Source organism: Anomaloglossus baeobatrachus, chromosome 4, assembly GCF_048569485.1.
Source record: "Anomaloglossus baeobatrachus isolate aAnoBae1 chromosome 4, aAnoBae1.hap1, whole genome shotgun sequence".
Lineage (NCBI taxonomy): Eukaryota > Metazoa > Chordata > Amphibia > Anura > Aromobatidae > Anomaloglossus > Anomaloglossus baeobatrachus.
This window is the reverse complement of record NC_134356.1, coordinates 695116838-695135022: the sequence shown is the minus strand read 5'-3', so window position 1 is coordinate 695135022 and position 18185 is coordinate 695116838. Positions and strand designations below refer to the sequence as shown.

Here is an 18185-nt window from a genome sequence, read left to right as displayed (position 1 = left end):
GCGCTAGTACCCCGATTTTGGAGCGGGTTGGGGATGAATCTTGAAGTCTTCACCCCCATCGGGTAAATTACCGGGACGCGTGAAGCTACTTTCCGGCCTAGGGTCCACGTACCCCGTCGTGCCATGGCCTCTGCCCGGTGATGGCTCAAGGCCGCCGGCTACCCTCCTCGGCAGTCCAAGCCCCTTGACGCGATCCCCTGTGACCAGGGTTCAAGCTCCTACCACGCCCAGACCAACGTTTGCCACCTATTAAACTTCAGGAGCCCTGTACCGGACCAGTGACCTCTCCCAGTTGGAGAGTCACCTTCCACATCCTTTCACTCCTGTTTCACTTCTCTGTCACTTTCTCACTTTCCCCTACTAACCCCCATGTGGGCGGCCCTATTCTCTTCAGGCCCCCCAATGGTGTGTCAGGTGGGTTCAGTGCAAAGTGTTCCTAGGATTCTGACTGGCTATGCTGTTAGCAACACCAATGGACCAGGATCCGTAACCAAGGAGGAGTGGATACTTTGCAGAAGGGCAGATTGCACAATACTCTGTGATGACCTGATAGGCCAGGGCATCACAGCGTCATCAGCGCTGGCCATGTTTGTGAAGTACTCGTAACAGTGAAAAATACGACACACGTCCTGCATGGAGGCTGACTCGGTTGTGAAATGGTGTTGAAACACAGAACAACTCACCCGTATATGCTAACGCTGAAAGCACACTATCGCCTGCTGTTGCTCCAAGAGTCTGTCCAGCATATGCAAGGTGGAATTCCACCTGCTGGGTATGTTGCATAAGAGGAGGTGAGCGTGAAGGCAGAGTGATGCACACGGGCAAGCAGAAGGGTGAGAATGTCAAAAGAAATCACAGATGGCCCACCCTTTGGGCAGCAGATCTGACGGGAACCTCTGTACCATAAAATTTAAAACTTGTGGCAGACAAGTGACGTGAGTAAAACTGGCCAGGATCAGAGCTGCCATGAGTTTTCATTGGTTATCGCACATAACCAGGCAGTGCTTTAGGTTCACCAACAACTCATCAGTTGGGGTGTAGGATTTTTCCCTTAAAAATATGAGTTGTCATTTTCTCTTGGCTGTGCTGAAGCTGATGGTGCAGGTGTAATGCTGACCAGAGTAGGAGGAGGAGGCAACATGGATAGAGAAATGTCCAGCAATCCTTGATGTTGGGAGAACATGCACTTGAACACTTTCAGTCTATGGCACAGCTGCTACTAAATTTACCCAATGAGCAGTTAGGGAGATATCATGTCCCTACCTGTGCTCACTGATCCACATATCGGTGGTTATGTGGACCTTTCTACCAATGGCATTGCACAATGTATACTTGATTTTTTCCTCAATTTGTTTGTACAGGGCAGGGATGGTCCTCCTGAAAAAGTAGTGGAGGCAGGGAACCATGTCTTGTTGGACATCCTCCACCATAAGATATATAAAAGTGTCCATTTCCACCAGTGAGAATGGTAGTATTTTCAACTTGGAAATGTTTCCATTCAGGACCAGGGCTCATGGGTGAGTAGGGGGTACTTCCTCTTTCCCTCCATGAACACTTACATGGGATGGTGTGGATATGCTCAGTGAGACTGCTGGTGGTGGGGTCATATCATCTCTTTGCAAGGAGCAAGGTGATCCTGTTGCTCAGGAGGAGGAGCAAGAGGCCGAGACATCAGCAGAAGAGGTAGCACTAGGTGCTTCGGATCTCTTGTGGTTCTTGAGGTGAGTACTCCATTGCTGGTGCTTTGAATTCAAATGCCTATCATCTTATCATGCAGGATCTGCTCAGAATAAGAACATTTATGTCTCGCTTCAGTCTCTGATGGCATAGCGTGAAAACCACCCGTCTCTTGTCGTCAGCACATTGTTTTAAGAAACGCCATGCCAGTGAGGTCTCTGACCTGCCTTTGGTGTGCTCAGTCTGTTGGGGTGGCCTTCAATCCATTTGGGGTCTAGGTTCTCATCATCCACAGCATAATCTTCCAACCACTCCTCACCACTGTTCTCCTTGTCAGTCTGCACTCTGCAGAAAGCCATAGCAGTTAGCACTTAAGTTTTGACATCATCATCATCATCATCATCATCAGATATTTGGTGTGGTGGTCCATTGGCTGTATTCACTGGCCATCTCACGTCTTAAACTTCAAACTGAACAAGTAGTTGGACATCAATCTCTGCCACATCTGAGGGACAGAATTACAGCTAACAGAGTCATCAAAAATTTGAAGTAACTGCTGCATGACATGGGGCTCAGACTACTTGGTCGATGTGCTAGAAAGTGAGGTATAAGACAAATGCCCATGGGTTGTAAGTGCAACTCTGTGCTTTTAAGAGTGAAATGGGTGGAAGGCAAAGCAAAGGAACTGGAGGTACTCCCAGCCATCTAATCTAAAACCGCCTCAACTTTTTCTGGCATAAACAGTCATCCAGCAGTACTCGGGACTAATAGATTACGCAGAATATTCTGTCAAGTGCATGCACCAGAGAAAGAATATTCAATTGGGCATGTAACAGGATCAATTATGTACTCTCTCTGCAGCAGCTCCATCACAACCTGCAGTTGCAGCACATCCACTGATTCATGCTCCCCTTGTTCTTTGCCCCCCAAAATAGTTCAGTTTATTAAATGGACTGTATACAAAGAGAGAGTGCTCAGCAGATTATTACAGTGCCTGCATACAAAGTGGCCCACTGAACCTTTTTTAAGTGTACCCCCAGAGAGCCTTAATTATATTTACCCCCTTTGACGCATTTTTAAGAATACCCCCACAGACCCTGCTGCAGAGTGGCCACCCATGCCCTTTTTTCACAGTACCCCAATACACTCCTTTTTTTAAGATTACCCCACTAAGCCTTTTTTATTATTATTATTATTATTATTTATTATTATAGCGCCATCAATTCCATGGCGCTTTACATGTGAAAGGGGTGTACATAATAGGGACGAGTACAATAATCATAAACAATACAAGACACAAACAGGTACAGGAGGAGAGAGGTCCCTGCCCGCGAGGGCTCACAGTCTACAAGGGATAGGTGAGGATACAGTAGGTGAGGGTAGAGCTCATAGTCTGATACAGCGCCGCACTGAGGGTTATGGTAGGTTGTAGGCTTGTCGGAAGAGGTGGGTCTTCAGGTTCCTTTTCAAGCTTGCTAAGGTAGGCGAGAGTCTGATGTGTTGTGGCAGAGCATTCCAGAATATGGGGGAGGCACGGGAGAAATCTTGGATGCGATGGTGGGAAGAGGCGATGAGAGGGGAGTAGAGAAGGAGATCTTGTGAGGATCGAAGGTTATGTGCAGGTAAGTACTGGGAGACTAGGTCACAGATGTAGGGAGGGGACAGGTTGTGGATGGCTTTGTATGTCATGGTTAGTGTTTTGAACTGGAGTCGTTGGGCAATGGGAAGCCAGTGAAGGGATTGGCAGAGAGTAGAGGTCGGGGAGTAGCGGGGAGACAGGTGGATTAGTCAGGCAGCATAGTTTAGAATAGATTGTAGGGTTGCGAGACTGTTGTAAGGGAAGCCACAGAGCAGGAGGTTGCAATAATCCAGGTGGGAGATAATAAGGGCATGTACTAGGGTTTTAGCAGCTTTTTGGAAAGGAATGTACAAATCCGGGAAATATTTTTGAGTTGGAGGTGGCAGGAGGTGAAGAAGGCTTGGATGTGCGGCATGAAAGAGAGATCCGAGTCTAGAGTTACTCCCAGGCAGCGAGCGCGTGGCACTGGGGAAAGTGAGCAGCCATTGACATTGATGGATATGTCAGGTGGGGGGATTGAGTGAGGAGGAGGAAAGACAATGAATTCTGTTTTGTCCATGTTCAGTTTTAGGAATCGAGCAGAGAAAAAGGATGAAATAGCAGACAGACATTGTGGGATTCTGGTTAGTAGAGAGGTGATGTCAGGTCCAGATAGGTAGATCTGCTTATCATCAGTAGAGATGAGCGAACCGGTCCCGGTTCGGCTCGAGGTCAGTTCGCCGAACGGAGGTCCCGTTCGAGTTCGGCTCGTCGAACGTTCGACGAACCGAACTCGAGCCAATAGGCTATAATGGGAGGCAATCACAAACACATAAAAATGCATTATAAATCTACACAAACAGTTAATAAACATTGCCATAACACTTACCGGTCCTCGCGATCCCTTCTGCACTCTGTCTCCTGCCGCTATTCCATCCGATGATCGCTGAATCCTCCCGGTGACGGCACTGCCAGCAGAGATGCAGGACCTATCGTGACGTCAAAATAGCCATGTGACCAGTCACGTGGCTATTATCTCATTGGCTACAGACTGGTCACATGACTATGACGCGTCATGTAGGACCTGTGAGTGCATCTCTCCGGTACACGGTGCACATATGTGTATCGCCGTGTACCGGCGACATGCTCTAGCACACGGTCGATTCCCCGTTCCGTTAGGGACCGGCTGACACAGCCGGTCATTAACGGAGATCACCGTTGCCATAGCAACGCAGTTAGCGGTGACGTCACCGCTAACCGCGGCTCCGAGAGCACCGTTGCTATGGTAACGCGTCTGTCAGCGTTACCGCTGTTACCGCTGACAGCCAGCACTGATCACTCACAGAGTGAAGGCTGCATGCTGCTTCCCGATTGTAGTGAGGATTGTACTGAGGATGAGATTCCCCAGCCCCAAGTGATGAGCTGGTGCACATCATCCTCACTATAATCGTCACTACTACTACACTAGTGAGGATTGTAGTGAGGATTGTACTGAGGATGAGGTTCCCCAGCCCCAAGTGATGAGCTGGTGCACATCATCCTCACTATAATCGTCACTACTACTACACTAGTGAGGATTGTACTGAGGATGAGGTTCCCCAGCCCCAAGTGATGAGCTGGTGCACATCATCCTCACTACAATCATCACTACTACTACACTAGAAAGAAAGAAGACAGAAGAGCAGGATCGTGGAGGGCTGACAGGGGGTAATAAAGATGGAGTCTCTAATGTGTCTGTGTATTTATTTCTATTAAAGTATTTTTTCTCTGTGTGCTGTTTTTTTTTAACCCTTTATTGGAGATTCTTAATGGCCGGGTCAAACGTGCCTGACATTAAGAATCTCTGGCTTAATACTGGCTAGTAAAACAAAGCCAGTATTAACTCATGATTACCCAACAAGCCACCCGGCTCCAGGGCTGTTGGAAGAGTTGGATACAGCGCCAGATGATGGCGCTTCTATGAGAGCGCCATTTTCTGGGACGGCTGCGGACTGAAATCTGCAGCAGAGGCGCCCAGAAACCTCGGGCTAACCTGTGCTGCGGATTCCAATCCCCAGCTGCCTAGTCGTACCCGACTGGACACAAAAATGGGGCGAAGCCCACGTCATTTGTTTTTTAATTATTTCATGAAATAAGTGAAATAATTAAAAAAAAACGGGCTTCCCTATATTTTTGGTTCCCAGCCGGGTACAAATAGGCAACTGGGGGTTGGAGGCAGCCCGTGGCTGCCTGCTGTACCTGGCTAGCATACAAAAATATGGCGAAGCCCACGTCATTTTTTTGGTGGGCAAAAAAATTCTGCATACAGTCCTGGATGGAGTATGCTGAGCCTTGTAGTTCTGCAGCTGCTGTCTGCTCTTCTCCATACAGACAGACAGCAGCTGCAGAACTACAAGGCTCAGCATACTCCATCCAGGACTGTATGCAGAAGTTTTTTGCCCCCTGAAAAAATTATGTGGGCTTCGCCATATTTTTGTATGCTAGCCAGGTACAGCAGGCAGGTACGGCTGCCCCCAACCCCCAGTTGCCTATTTCTACCCGGCTGGGAACCAAAAATAAAGGGAAGCCCTTTTTTTATTATTTCATGAATTTCATGAAATAATTAGAAAACAAATGACGTAGGCTTCGCCCCATTTTTGTGTCCAGCCAGGTACAACAAGGCAGCTGGGGATTGGAATCCGCAGCACAGGTTGGCCTGAGCTTTCTGGGCCCCACTGCTGCGAATTGCAGTCTGCAGCCGCCTCAGAAAATGGCATTTTCATAGAAGCGCCATCTTCTGGCGCTGTATCCAACTCTTCCAGCACCTGCCTGCTATACCTGGCTAGCATACAAAAATATGGCGAAGCTCACGTCCTTTTTTTGTAGTTTTTTGGCAAAAAAAATAAAAAATGCTTCCCTGGATTTTCCATTGCCAGTGAAGGTAACACCAAGCAGTGGGGGTTAGCAGCCAGTAGCTGCTTGGATTACCCTTAGCTAGCAATACAAAAAATCCAGTGGGAGCCCATATATATTTTTTTTAATTATTTATTTAAATAACTAAAAACAAAATGGGCTTCCCTGTATTTTGATTGCTGGACATCACAGTGCTGTAAAAATAAATCTTTAAAAAAATGACGTAGCGCTCCGCGGTATTTTTGATTCTCAGCGCAGATAAAGCAGACAGCTATGGGTTGCCACCCCCATCTGCCTGCCGTTACCTTGGTTGGCAATCAAAATACAGAGAAGCCCATTAATTTTTTCTATTTAAAAAATAGTTAAAAAAAAATGACGTTGGGTCCCCCCATTTTTGATAGCCAGCTAGGGTAAAGCAGATGGTTGTAGCCTGAAAACCACAGCTGGCAGCTTTACCGTGGTTGGGGATCCAATGTGGAGGTCCCCTCAGGCTCTTTTTTATAATTATTTTATAAATATTAATAATTACACAATAAAAGTAGGGTCCCCCCCAAATTGGATCACCAGACAAGGTAAAGCGGACAGCTGTGGTCTGGTATTCTCAGATTGGGAAGCTCCATAGTTATTGGGCCTTCACAGCCTAAAAATAGCAGGCCGCAGGCACCCCAGACATGGCGCATCCACTAGATGCGCCAATCCTGGCGCTTCACCCCAGCTCATCCTGTGCCCTGGTGCAGTGGCAAACAGGGTAATAAATCGGGTTGATACTAGCTGTAAAGTAACCTGAGATCAAGCCCAGCAGTTTGTGATGTCATGGCGTCTATTAGATACCCAACATCATAAACTGTCAGTACTAACAAAAAAAAAAAATCGACAAAAGAAATTTATTTGAAAAAACAGTCCCCAAAACATTTCCTCTTTCACCAATTGATTGTAAGAAAAAAAATAAAGGGGTCCCACGACGACTCTGGACCGTCTAGAATATGGGGGGGAGACACTCAGGGAACGTATCCCCTATTTTCTAGGAGTGCGGACCCTTCATGTGAGGAGTGTGGGTGCAATGAATCTGCACTCACTCTTCTCGGGTCCACAGCAGCAGAGTCCATGTCGTAATGGTTGCTACCAAAGCTGCAATGCCCTGCTCATGAGGTAAGGGCATGCCTAATCAGGAGAACTACTGTAGAGGAAGCTCTGCTCACTGGTATATAGGTGCTCAGAGGTAATAATAGATAAAATTAGTGAGTAACCTCGGCACTCTAAATCTCCCAGACTAAGTCAGTAAGTCACAACGGATAGTAATGCAAAATCACTCTTTATTGGTCCATATTAAGAAAAAAAAAAATTTCATAAGCATATATGTTTTTGTCCAAAACAAGTTACAAATGACGTTTCGGCCTGAGCCTTCGTCAGATTGGACTTATCTGCATGTAATCATGAAAAATGACAATAATCAGTATCACATAAGAGTGAGAGAACAATAACATAAACTCGAACAATGTAGAGGTACAATTGGGATGCAGCAAAAAAATTGCAACACAGCAAGAAATGAAACACATGATACAAATGTCATAACACAGTACAAGGACAATATAGTAATGACAAATATGGGGTCAGAGTAGGCTTAGACAGCTCTGGTACGAAAGAGATGTCAATCATAAAGTAACATGTGCAGTAGGTGTAGAGCTACACTATGCATGGCAGAGCTAATGGGTAGACCGACCATAGAAAAAGAACGGAGAAAAAGTGGAGAAAAAGTGGAGAAAAAGTGGAGAAAAAGTGGAGAAAAAATGGAGAAAAAAATGGAGAAAAAGTGGAGAAAAAGTGGAGAAAAAGTGGAGAAAAAGTGGAGAATAAGTGGAGAAAAAGTGGAGAAAAAGTGGAGAAAAAAGTGGAGAAAAAGTGGAGAAAAAATGAAGAAAAAGTGGAGAAAAAATGGAGAAAAAAATGGAGAAAAAGTGGAGAAAAAGTGGAGAAAAAAATGGAGAAAAAGTGGAGAAAAAGTGGAGAAAAAGTGAAGAAAAAGTGGAGAAAAAGTGGAGAAAAAGTGGAGAAAAAATGGAGAATAAGTGGAGAAAAAATGGAGAATAAGTGGAGAAAAAGTGGAGAAAAAGTGAAGAAAAAGTGGAGAAAAAATGGAGAAAAAAATGGAGAAAAAGTGGAGAAAAAGTGGAGAAAAAAATGGAGAAAAAGTGGAGAAAAAGTAGAGAAAAAGTGGAGAAAAAGTGGAGAAAAAGTGGAGAAAAAGTGGAGAAAAAATGGAGAAAAAATGGAGAATAAGTGGAGAAAAAATGGAGAATAAGTGGAGAAAAAGTGGAGAAAAAGTGGAGAAAAAGTGGAGAAAAAGTGGAGAAAATATGGAGAAAAAAATGGAGAAATAGTGGAGAAAAAGTGGAGAAAAAAATGGAGAAAAAGTGGAGAAAAAGTGGAGCACCCTTTGGTGCCTTTCATGTGGCACTAAGGGGTGCTTAGCTTTGTATTTAGCCAAAAAAATGAAAAAAAATGACGTAGGGTTCCCCCTAGTTATGTAGCCAGCTAGGGTAAAGCAGACGGCTGCAGCCTGCAGACCACAGCTGGCAACCTCACCTTGGCTGGTAATCCAAAACTGAGGGCACCCCACGCTGTTATTTTAAATTAAATAAATAATTTAAAAAAAAAAAAACACGTAGGGGTCCCCCAAAATTGGATCACCAGCCAAGGTAAAGCAGACAGCTGGGGCCTGATATTCTCAGACTAGGGAGGTCCATGGTTATTGGACTCTCCCCAGCCTAAAAATAGCAGGCCGCAGCCGCCCCAGAAGTGGCGCATCCATTAGATGCGCCAATCCTGGTGCTTCGCCCCAGCTCATCCCGCGCCCTGGTGCGGTGGCAAACGGGGTAATATAATAATAATAATAATAATCTTTATTTCTATAGCGCCAACATATTCCGTAGCGCTTTACAATTCAGGAGGATCATATACAAACAAGTAACAGTTATAGAAATACAATATTTAGAGGGGAAAAAAAAATACAACCCTGCTCGTGAGAGCTTACAATCTACAATGAGATGGGGGGAGAGGCAAGGTTCAAGTGCTTATTTACAATGACAATCCAACCATCTCACGGAAATGGGGCTGGATAATGGTTTCCTGGACCAGTGGGCCCGAGCCTTGAGATGCCTTTGGGTGCCATGGAGTTTGATGTGGAGCTATGTTGTGAGAGGTTGTAGAGGGACTATGTGAATCGAATCTGATTAGGGAGTGTGATAGGCCGCCCTAAAAAGATGCGTCTTTAGGGTGCGTCTGAAGCTGAGTAAGTTGTGATTTGTCCTAACTTCTTGGGGTAGAGCGTTCCAGAGGGTTGGTGCAGCTCGGAAGAAGTCTTGGATCCGGGAGTGGGAGGTTCGAATTAGTGTGGATGTTAGTCGAAAGTCGCTTGCAGAGCGTAGAGAACGGGTGGACTGATAGACAGAGAGGAGGGTGGAGATGTAGGGGGGTGCTGCACTGTGGAGAGCTTTGTGGGTGAGAACAAGCAGTTTGAATTGGATCCTATGATATATGGGCAGCCAGTGCAATGACTGGCACAGAGCAGAGGCATCCGAGTAGCGGTTAGCCAGATAGGTGACCCGGGCTGCTGCATTAAGGATTGACTGTAGAGGAGAGAGTCTAGTTAGGGGGAGACCAATTAATAGAGAGTTACAGTAGTCCAAGCGAGAGTGGATCAGGGCCACGGTGAGGGTTTTTGTCGTTTCCATTGTGAGAAAGGGGCGGATTCTAGAGATGTTCTTGAGGTGCAAGCGGCAGGTGCGGGCAAGAGATTGTATGTGGGAGGTGAAGGAAAGATCAGTGTCAAGTATAACCCCCAGGCAGCGGGCTTGCGGCCTAGGACTTATCGTTGTGCCACACACAGAGAGGGAGATGTCAGGTTGAGGAAAGTTGGAAGATGGAGGGAAAAGAAGAAGTTCAGTTTTGGAAAGGTTAAGTTTCAGATAGAGAGCAGACATGACATTGCAAACTGCAGTCAGGCAGTCACTGGTGTTCTGTAGTACAGCGGGGGTGAGCTCAGGGGAGGAGGTGTATAGCTGTGTGTCATCAGCATAAAGATGGTACTGAAAGCCAAATCTGCTGATGGTCTGACCAATTGGGGCAGTGTAGAGGGAGAAAAGAAGAGGGCCAAGGACTGAGCCTTGAGGGACCCCAACAGTGAGAGGAAGAGGAGAAGATGTGGAGCCAGCAAATGATACACTGAATGAGCGGCCAGAAAGATAGGAAGAGAACCAGGAAAGAACAGTGTCCTTTAGGCCGATAGAGTGGAGCATAGAGAGAAGGAGATGGTGGTCAACAGTGTCAAAGGCAGCAGAAAGGTCAAGAAGAATAAGCAGAGAGTGGTCACCGTTACGTTTTGCTGTCAATAGGTCATTGGTCACTTTGACAAGGGCAGTTTCTGTTGAGTGTAAAGGGCGGAAGCCAGACTGTAAAGGATCTAGAAGAGAGTGAGAGGAGAGGTAGCGGGTGAGGCGAGAGTAGACCAGGCGCTCCAAGAGTTTAGAGATGAAGGAGAGATTGGAGACTGGTCTGTAGTTGCTTGTGCAGGACGGATCAAGAGAAGGTTTTTTTAATAATGGAGTAATGATAGAGTGTTTGAGGGAGGAGGGGAAGATACCCGAAGAGAGAGAGAGATTGAAGATTTTAGTTAGGTGAGTGGCGACAACCGGAGAGAGGGACTGGAGTAGAGGTGTGGGGAAGGGATCAGTAGGGCAAGTTGTAGGACGAGAGGAGGATAGGAGCCTGGAGACTTCCTCCTCTGTGACTGGGTCAAATGTGGAAAGTGAGCTGGATGGAATATGGGGAGGGATGGGATTCACAGGGCTTGGTGGCTGGGAGCTGATCTCTTGGCGGATGTTTTCTATTTTCTCTGTGAAATACGAGGCCAGGTCATCAGCATGAAGGGCTGTGACAGGGGTCTGTACTTTGGGACTGAGGAGGGAGTGAAAGGTGTCAAAGAGTTTTTTTGGATTGTTGGCAAGTGAGGAAACAAGGTTGGTGAAGTAGGTCTGTTTGGCGAGGTGAAGGGAATAGTTATAGGTCCTTAACATGAACTTGTAGTGGATGAAGTTTTCTGGTGTGCGGGTTTTCCTCCATAGGCGTTCGGCGCTCCTGGAGCATCGCTGGAGAAATAGAGTTTGTGATGTGAGCCAGGGCTGTTTTACTCTGTGTTTGGTCTTTCTGAGGGTGAGGGGCGCTACTTGGTCTAGCGTAGTCCTGAGTGTGTCATTGTAGTGCTTTACAGCCAGATCAGGACAGGAAAGTGAGGATATAGGGGACAGTGATGTGTGTAAAGAGTCTGAAAGTGTCTGAGAATCGATGGCCTGTAGGTTTCTGAATGTGTGATTGGTGGGAGTGTGCTGGGGCGGACGAGGGTTTGTGAGCTTGAAGGAGAGGATGTTGTGGTCAGAGAGGGGAAGAGGTGAGTTGTCAAAGTGAGAGATTGAGCAGAGGCGGATAAAGACCAGGTCAAGGGTGTTACCATCTTCATGTGTCTCAGAGGATGAGAGCTGTGAGAGGCCAAGGGAGGTGGTGAGAGATAGAAGCTGGGATGCAGAAGGGGAGGAGGGGCTGTTCATGGGGATGTTAAAGTCTCCTAGGATCAGGGTTGGTAACTCTGAGGACATGAAGTGTGACAGCCAGGCTGAAAAGTGGTCAAGGAACTGGGTGGGTGAGCCTGGTGGACGGTATATGACAGCTACTCTGAGGGGAAGGGGATGGAAGAGCCTGATGGTGTGAACCTCAAAGGATGGGAATGAGAGTGATGGAGCTGGGGGGATGACCTGGAAGGTGCACTGTGGGGACAGGAGTAAGCCGACTCCACCACCATGTCTGTTTCCAGGTCTTGGTGAATGGGAAAAGTGTAAGCCACCATGAGAGATGGCAGCAGGGGAAGTAGTATCAGAATCCTGAATCCAGGTTTCAGTTAGGCCTAGTAAGTTAAGAGAGTTATTGAGAAAGAGGTTGTGGATGTAAGGAAGCTTGTTACATACGGACCGTGGATTCCATAGAGCACAATTAAAAGAGGGAAGCGAGGGTGTACAGGGAATGTTAATAATATTATCAGGGTTTCTATGGGAGGTGGGGGAGGGGGTAAAGTTAGCCTGGGGTGGGCCGGGATTAGGAGAGATATCACCTGAAAGAAGTAGGAGTAGAAGGAGAAAGGTCAGATGGTTTTTGGACTTGTGGCATGGCTTTTTTTGGAAGTCCCTGGAGCTTGATTGAGTCAGATTATTAAGATAGGTGAAAAGAGCCTGGGAGCTGTACATAGGAGAGGGGAGGAGAGAGGGGCTGATGTGGATGAGTGGTGATGGAGGGGGGACAGGGCGGTGAAAGTGAACAGAAAAAGCATATAGGATGATAGAGAGTGAGATAATAGTTAAGGTTAAAACAGATGGCGTCAAAGAGTAATTTACCTGCAGACTCCTGCCCTGACTAACTGCCATTGAGGTAACTGCCCAGCACTTCGCCATGATGGCACTTAGCAAGAGATGGCATGCATGCAACACCCCGCATGCATGCACCCCTTAAGAAAGACACAAATATATAGGGCTGACTAGAGGGGTAGGTGAGGGGGATTATGGGAGCTCAGCTTGTTAAGGGAAATCAACAAATGCTGCTCACACCAGGGGATGATTAAGGAATCAAAGGGAACAGGACATTTGACACCCACCCGGACTTCCAGTCTACACAGATTTACACCATCCACCATCAGATAACATTTACAAAGAGGAATATACAGTCATACATCAGTGAGTATTACATAGATTATGAAAATGACAGAGCATACATCACAGGAAGCAGAGTTATATACCAGAACACATATTCAGCCAATGCAGTGGGGAACAGACAATTCACTTGACAGGAAGCAGAGTTATATACCAGAACACATATTCAGCCAATGCAGTGGGGAACAGACAATTCACTTGACAGGAAGCAGAGTTATATACCAGAACACATATTCAGCCAATGCAGTGGGGAACAGACAATTCACTTGACAGGAAGCAGAGTTATATACCAGAACACATATTCAGCCAATGCAGTGGGGAACAGACAATTCACTTGACAGGAAGCAGAGTTATATACCAGAACACATATTCAGCCAATGCAGTGGGGAACAGACAATTCACTTGACAGGAAGCAGAGTTATATACCAGAACACATATTCAGCCAATGCAGTGGGGAACAGACAATTCACTTGACAGGAAGCAGAGTTATATACCAGAACACATATTCAGCCAATGCAGTGGGGAACAGACAATTCACTTGACAGGAAGCAGAGTTATATACCAGAACACATATTCAGCCAATGCAGTGGGGAACAGACAATTCACTTGACAGGAAGCAGAGTTATATACCTGTGTGAAGAGAGAGAGAAGACGGAAGTTAGTCCACTGCCATTGAGGTAACTGCCCAGCACTTCGCAATGATGGCACTTAGCAAGAGATGGCATGCATGCAACACCCCGCATGCATGCACCCCTTAAGATGTGTAATGTCACCTGGCATCAAGCCCTGGGGTTGGTGAGGTCAGGCGTCTATCAGATACCCGACATCACCAACCCAGTCAGTAATAAAAGAAAATAGACGACAAACACATTTTTATTTGAAAAAACACTCCCCAAAACATTCCCTCTTTAACCAATTTATTAGAAAGAAAAACAAATCCAGGTCTGGTGTAATCCAAGGGGTTGCCATGACGATCCACACTGTCCCAGTCAATGAAGAGCAGGATGTTCCCCATTGGCTGGGAGAGCAGTGCAGTGACCTGAGCTAACATCAATGGGTCAGCCCACGTCACTGCAGGGCATGACAAGTGCTGCTGTCAGCGAGGTACATTACCTGCGCTGATCTCCAGCACACTGACAGCCCCTGTCACTGAGTTCAATGACCGCCGCCTTCACACCAAGTATCGCGAGAGGCCCGTGACGTCACCGCTAGTCAGTCTCGGGTCGGAAGCGAGAGAAGGTGATGTGACAAGCGGCGGCCATGGAGGACAGTGACAGCGCTGAGGTCGGGATGGCGGGACTTCATCACCGCAGGTAAGCCGAGCGGGACCATGTGTGTGTGTGTGTGTGTGTGTGTGTGTGTGTGTGTGTATGTATGTATGTGTACATGCCGCGGGCAGGAGGGGGCGGAGCGAGCTGAGCGGGGAAGTGTGGGCTTCCTGCACGTAACTAGGATAAACATCGGGTTACTAACCAAAGCGCTTTGGTTGGATACCCGATGTTTATCTTGGTTACCAGCTTGTGGCAGGCTGCCAGCGATGGCTCCTGCACACTGTAGCTGTAAAAAGCCCTGCTTTTTGCTGCTAGAACCGTTCTCGAACGTATCTAGAACTATCGAGCTTTTGCAAAAAGCTCGAGTTCTAGTTCGATCTCGAACAGCCCCCAAAATCACTCGAGCTTAGAACTGGAGAACCTCGAACCGCGAACCGCGCTCAACTCTAATCATCAGCGTAGAGATGATACTGAAAGCCATGGGACTCTATGAGCTGTCCCAGGCCAAAGGTGTAAATGGAGAACAGCATTTAATTTTATTAATATTCCCACACACATTTTTAAGCTTGCCTCTACAGGGCCCGGAGAAAAGGGACCACACATACCCTTTTTTTAATAGTAACCCTACACACTCTTTTTTAAGTACCCCTGCATTCCCTATTTAAATGTACCCCCACAGAGTCTAGTGCATTATGGCCACACAGTCGCTTTTTTTTGAGTACTCCTACATACCCTTTTTTAACAAGTACCCCCACAGAACCGATACTAATAGTACCCCACAAAGCTTGGTGCAGAGTGGCCACACTGAGACTGTTTTATTAGTATGCAGACAGATGAGTAAGAGCAGTCACCTAACACTGTCCCTCACCTGAGTAGTATCCATACGCTAGTCAGAGCAAAATGGTAGCACCACCTCTGATTCGACGGTTATACAGGCCTTGTCATGTGGTGTACTTTCCATTTACATACATACAAATACTGAGAACAGTTGTGATAGGTACGGAAGTGCCAACAGCTGAAAAGCTTGCAGCCTTTAAACAATCTCTACTCAGCATCGAAATTCGAACTCAACCACGGACTTCTGAGTTAAGTCCATATTCAGATTTTAGCACTGGACTCTAAAGCGGGCTTTACACGCAACGACATCGCAAACGAGATGTCGTTGGAGTCACGGAATTCGTGACGCACATCCGGCCTTGTTAGCGACGTCGTTGCGTGTGACACCGCAGGAAAGACCGGTAACGATCAAAAATACTCACCATATCGTTGATCGTTGACCAGTCATTCCTATCCTGTTGCAGGTTCGATGTTGTTCGTTGTTCCTGTGGCAGCACACATCTCTATGTGTGACACTGCAGAAACAAGGAACAACATCATTCCTGCGGCCGCACGCAATGAGGAAGGAAGGGGTGGGCGGGATGTTCATCCCACTCATCTCCGCCCCCCCGCTTCTATTGGGCGGCTGCTCAGTGACACCACTGTGACGCCACACAAACTGCCCCTTTAGAAAGGAGGCAGTTCGCCGGCCACAGCGACGTCGCTAGGCAGGTAAGTCTGTGTGACGGGTGTAAGCGATGTTGTGCGCCACGGGCAGCAATTTGCCCGTGACACACAACTGACGGGGGTGGGTACACTTGCTAGTGATATTGCTACCGATATCGCAGTGTGTAAACCCCTCTTTAGTGTCTGGTAGGGACCCCAATCTTTACAGTTTAGGTCTGCCCATCCCTATTCCCAAGTGCTGAATGCATGCACATGAAACAGGGAAAAATTATTGCACATCCCTGTGTGAAAAAGTAACTGATCCTTTCATTCGAACCATCTGTGTATAAACACTATAAAGGAAGGCATCTGCACATAAATGGATGTTTCCACCCTTTCTACAATTATTTTAAGCTTATAAAATCTGATACTGCAGTGTGTTGTTAGATAACCGGTTATTTGATACCAGTGTCTTTTCAGCTTGTGAGATAGGTTGAGGTTCCTTGGATATTAATAATACTGTGTTTACATTAAGGAGTTTAAAGAGGTCAATACATTCTTACTAGTGATGGGCAAACCCCCCAATGTTCATGTTCGGGAGACTCGCCCAAGCTTTTTGTAAAGTTCGAGTTTGGGTTGTGAGATAACGCGAACTTGCGTCCGAGCCCCAAACTTGGACTTTTCAGTTATGGGATGCGGCGAGGTGGGGGGGCTGTAAAATGGAGAATATAGTTCATGATAAACATTTTTTATTAGAAATAAAACAAAAAATAATTTAGAGACTCCATCTTTATTATTACAAAATCCTTAGTCCGACATAGTCCACAGGTAGAGCAATGTCAGCTCTGCTTCATCACTCTGCACAGATAAGCATCTTTGCAGAGCGAGAGGCAGGGAGAGCAATGTTAGCTCTGTTTCGTCACTCTGCACAGACAAGCATCTATGCAGAGCAAGAAGCAGGGAGAGCAATGTCAGCTCTGCTTCATTGCTCTGTACAGACAAGCGTCTATACAGAGCTGGAATTGCTGCAAAGGGTGCATTCTTTGACAAAAGCAAAGTTTGGAGGAGAAAATTATTATTTCAAGTAAATATCATTATTTTTAACCCAGTCAATATCTGGACTATATTTTCTATTCATTCTGCAACTCATTAGTAGAGTTGAGCGCGGTTCGCGGTTCGAGGTTCTCCAGTTCTAAGCTCGAGTGATTTTGGGGGCTGTTCGAGATCGAACTAGAACTCGAGCTTTTTGCAAAAGCTCGATAGTTCTAGATACGTTCGAGAATGGTTCTAGCAGCAAAAAGCAGGGCTTTTTACAGCTACAGTGTGCAGGAGCCATCGCTGGCAGCCTGCCAGAAGCTGGTAACCAAGATAAACATCGGGTATCCAACCAAAGCGCTTTGGTTAGTAACCCGATGTTTATCCTAGTTACGTGCAGGAAGCCCACACTTCCCCGCTCAGCTCGCTCCGCCCCCTCCTGCCCGCGGCATGTACACATACATACATACATACACACACACACACACACACACACACACACACACATGGTCCCGCTCGGCTTACCTGCGGTGATGAAGTCCCGCCATCCCGACCTCAGCGCTGTCACTGTCCTCCATGGCCGCCGCTTGTCACATCACCTTCTCTCGCTTCCGACCCGAGACTGACTAGCGGTGACGTCACGGGCCTCTCGCGATACTTGGTGTGAAGGCGGCGGTCATTGAACTCAGTGACAGGGGCTGTCAGTGTGCTGGAGATCAGCGCAGGTAATGTACCTCGCTGACAGCAGCACTTGTCATCCCCTGCAGTGACCTGGGCTGACCCATTGATGTTAGCTCAGGTCACTGCACTGCTCTCCCAGCCAATGGGGAACATCCTGCTCTTAATTGACTGGGACAGTGTGGATCGTCATGGCAACCCCTTGGATTACACCAGACCTGGATTTGTTTTTCTTTCTAATAAATTGGTTAAAGAGGGAATGTTTTGGGGAGTGTTTTTTCAAATAAAAATGTGTTTGTCGTCTATTTTTTTTATTACTGACTGGGTTGGTGATGTCGGGTATCTGATAGATGCCTGACCTCACCAACCCAAGGGCTTGATGCCAGGGGACATTACACATCTGGTATTAACCCCATATATTGCCCCGTTTGCCACCACACCAGGGCGCGGGATGAGCTGGGGCGAAGCACCAGGATTGGCGCATCTAATGGATGCGCCACTTCTGGGGCGGCTGCGGCCTGCTATTTTTAGGCTGGGGAGAGTCCAATAACCATGGACCTCCCTAGTCTGAGAATATCAGGCCCCAGCTGTCTGCTTTACCTTGGCTGGTGATCCAATTTTGGGGGACCCCTACGTGTTTTTTTTTTAAATTATTTATTTAATTTAAAATAACAGCGTGGGGTGCCCTCAATTTTGGATTACCAGCCAAGGTGAGGTTGCCAGCTGTGGTCTGCAGGCTGCAGCCGTCTGCTTTACCCTAGCTGGCTACAAAACTAGGGGGAACCCTACGTCATTTTTTTTTTCATTTTTTTGGCTAAATACAAAGCTAAGCACCCCTTAGTG

The 18185-nt window shown here is 46.9% G+C and overlaps 1 protein-coding gene across 1 annotated transcript in view; it reads left to right on the top strand.

The window, feature by feature from the left end:
* Window positions 1-1575: 1575 nt before the first annotated feature.
* The window catches only part of LOC142303006 (olfactory receptor 10A7-like), a 36882-nt gene continuing 20272 nt past the window's right edge, over window positions 1576-18185 (top strand). The window contains exon 1 of the mRNA XM_075344107.1: window positions 1576-1721. Within this exon, the coding sequence (XP_075200222.1) occupies window positions 1576-1721 (146 nt within the window). The remainder of the gene's footprint in view (window positions 1722-18185) is intronic.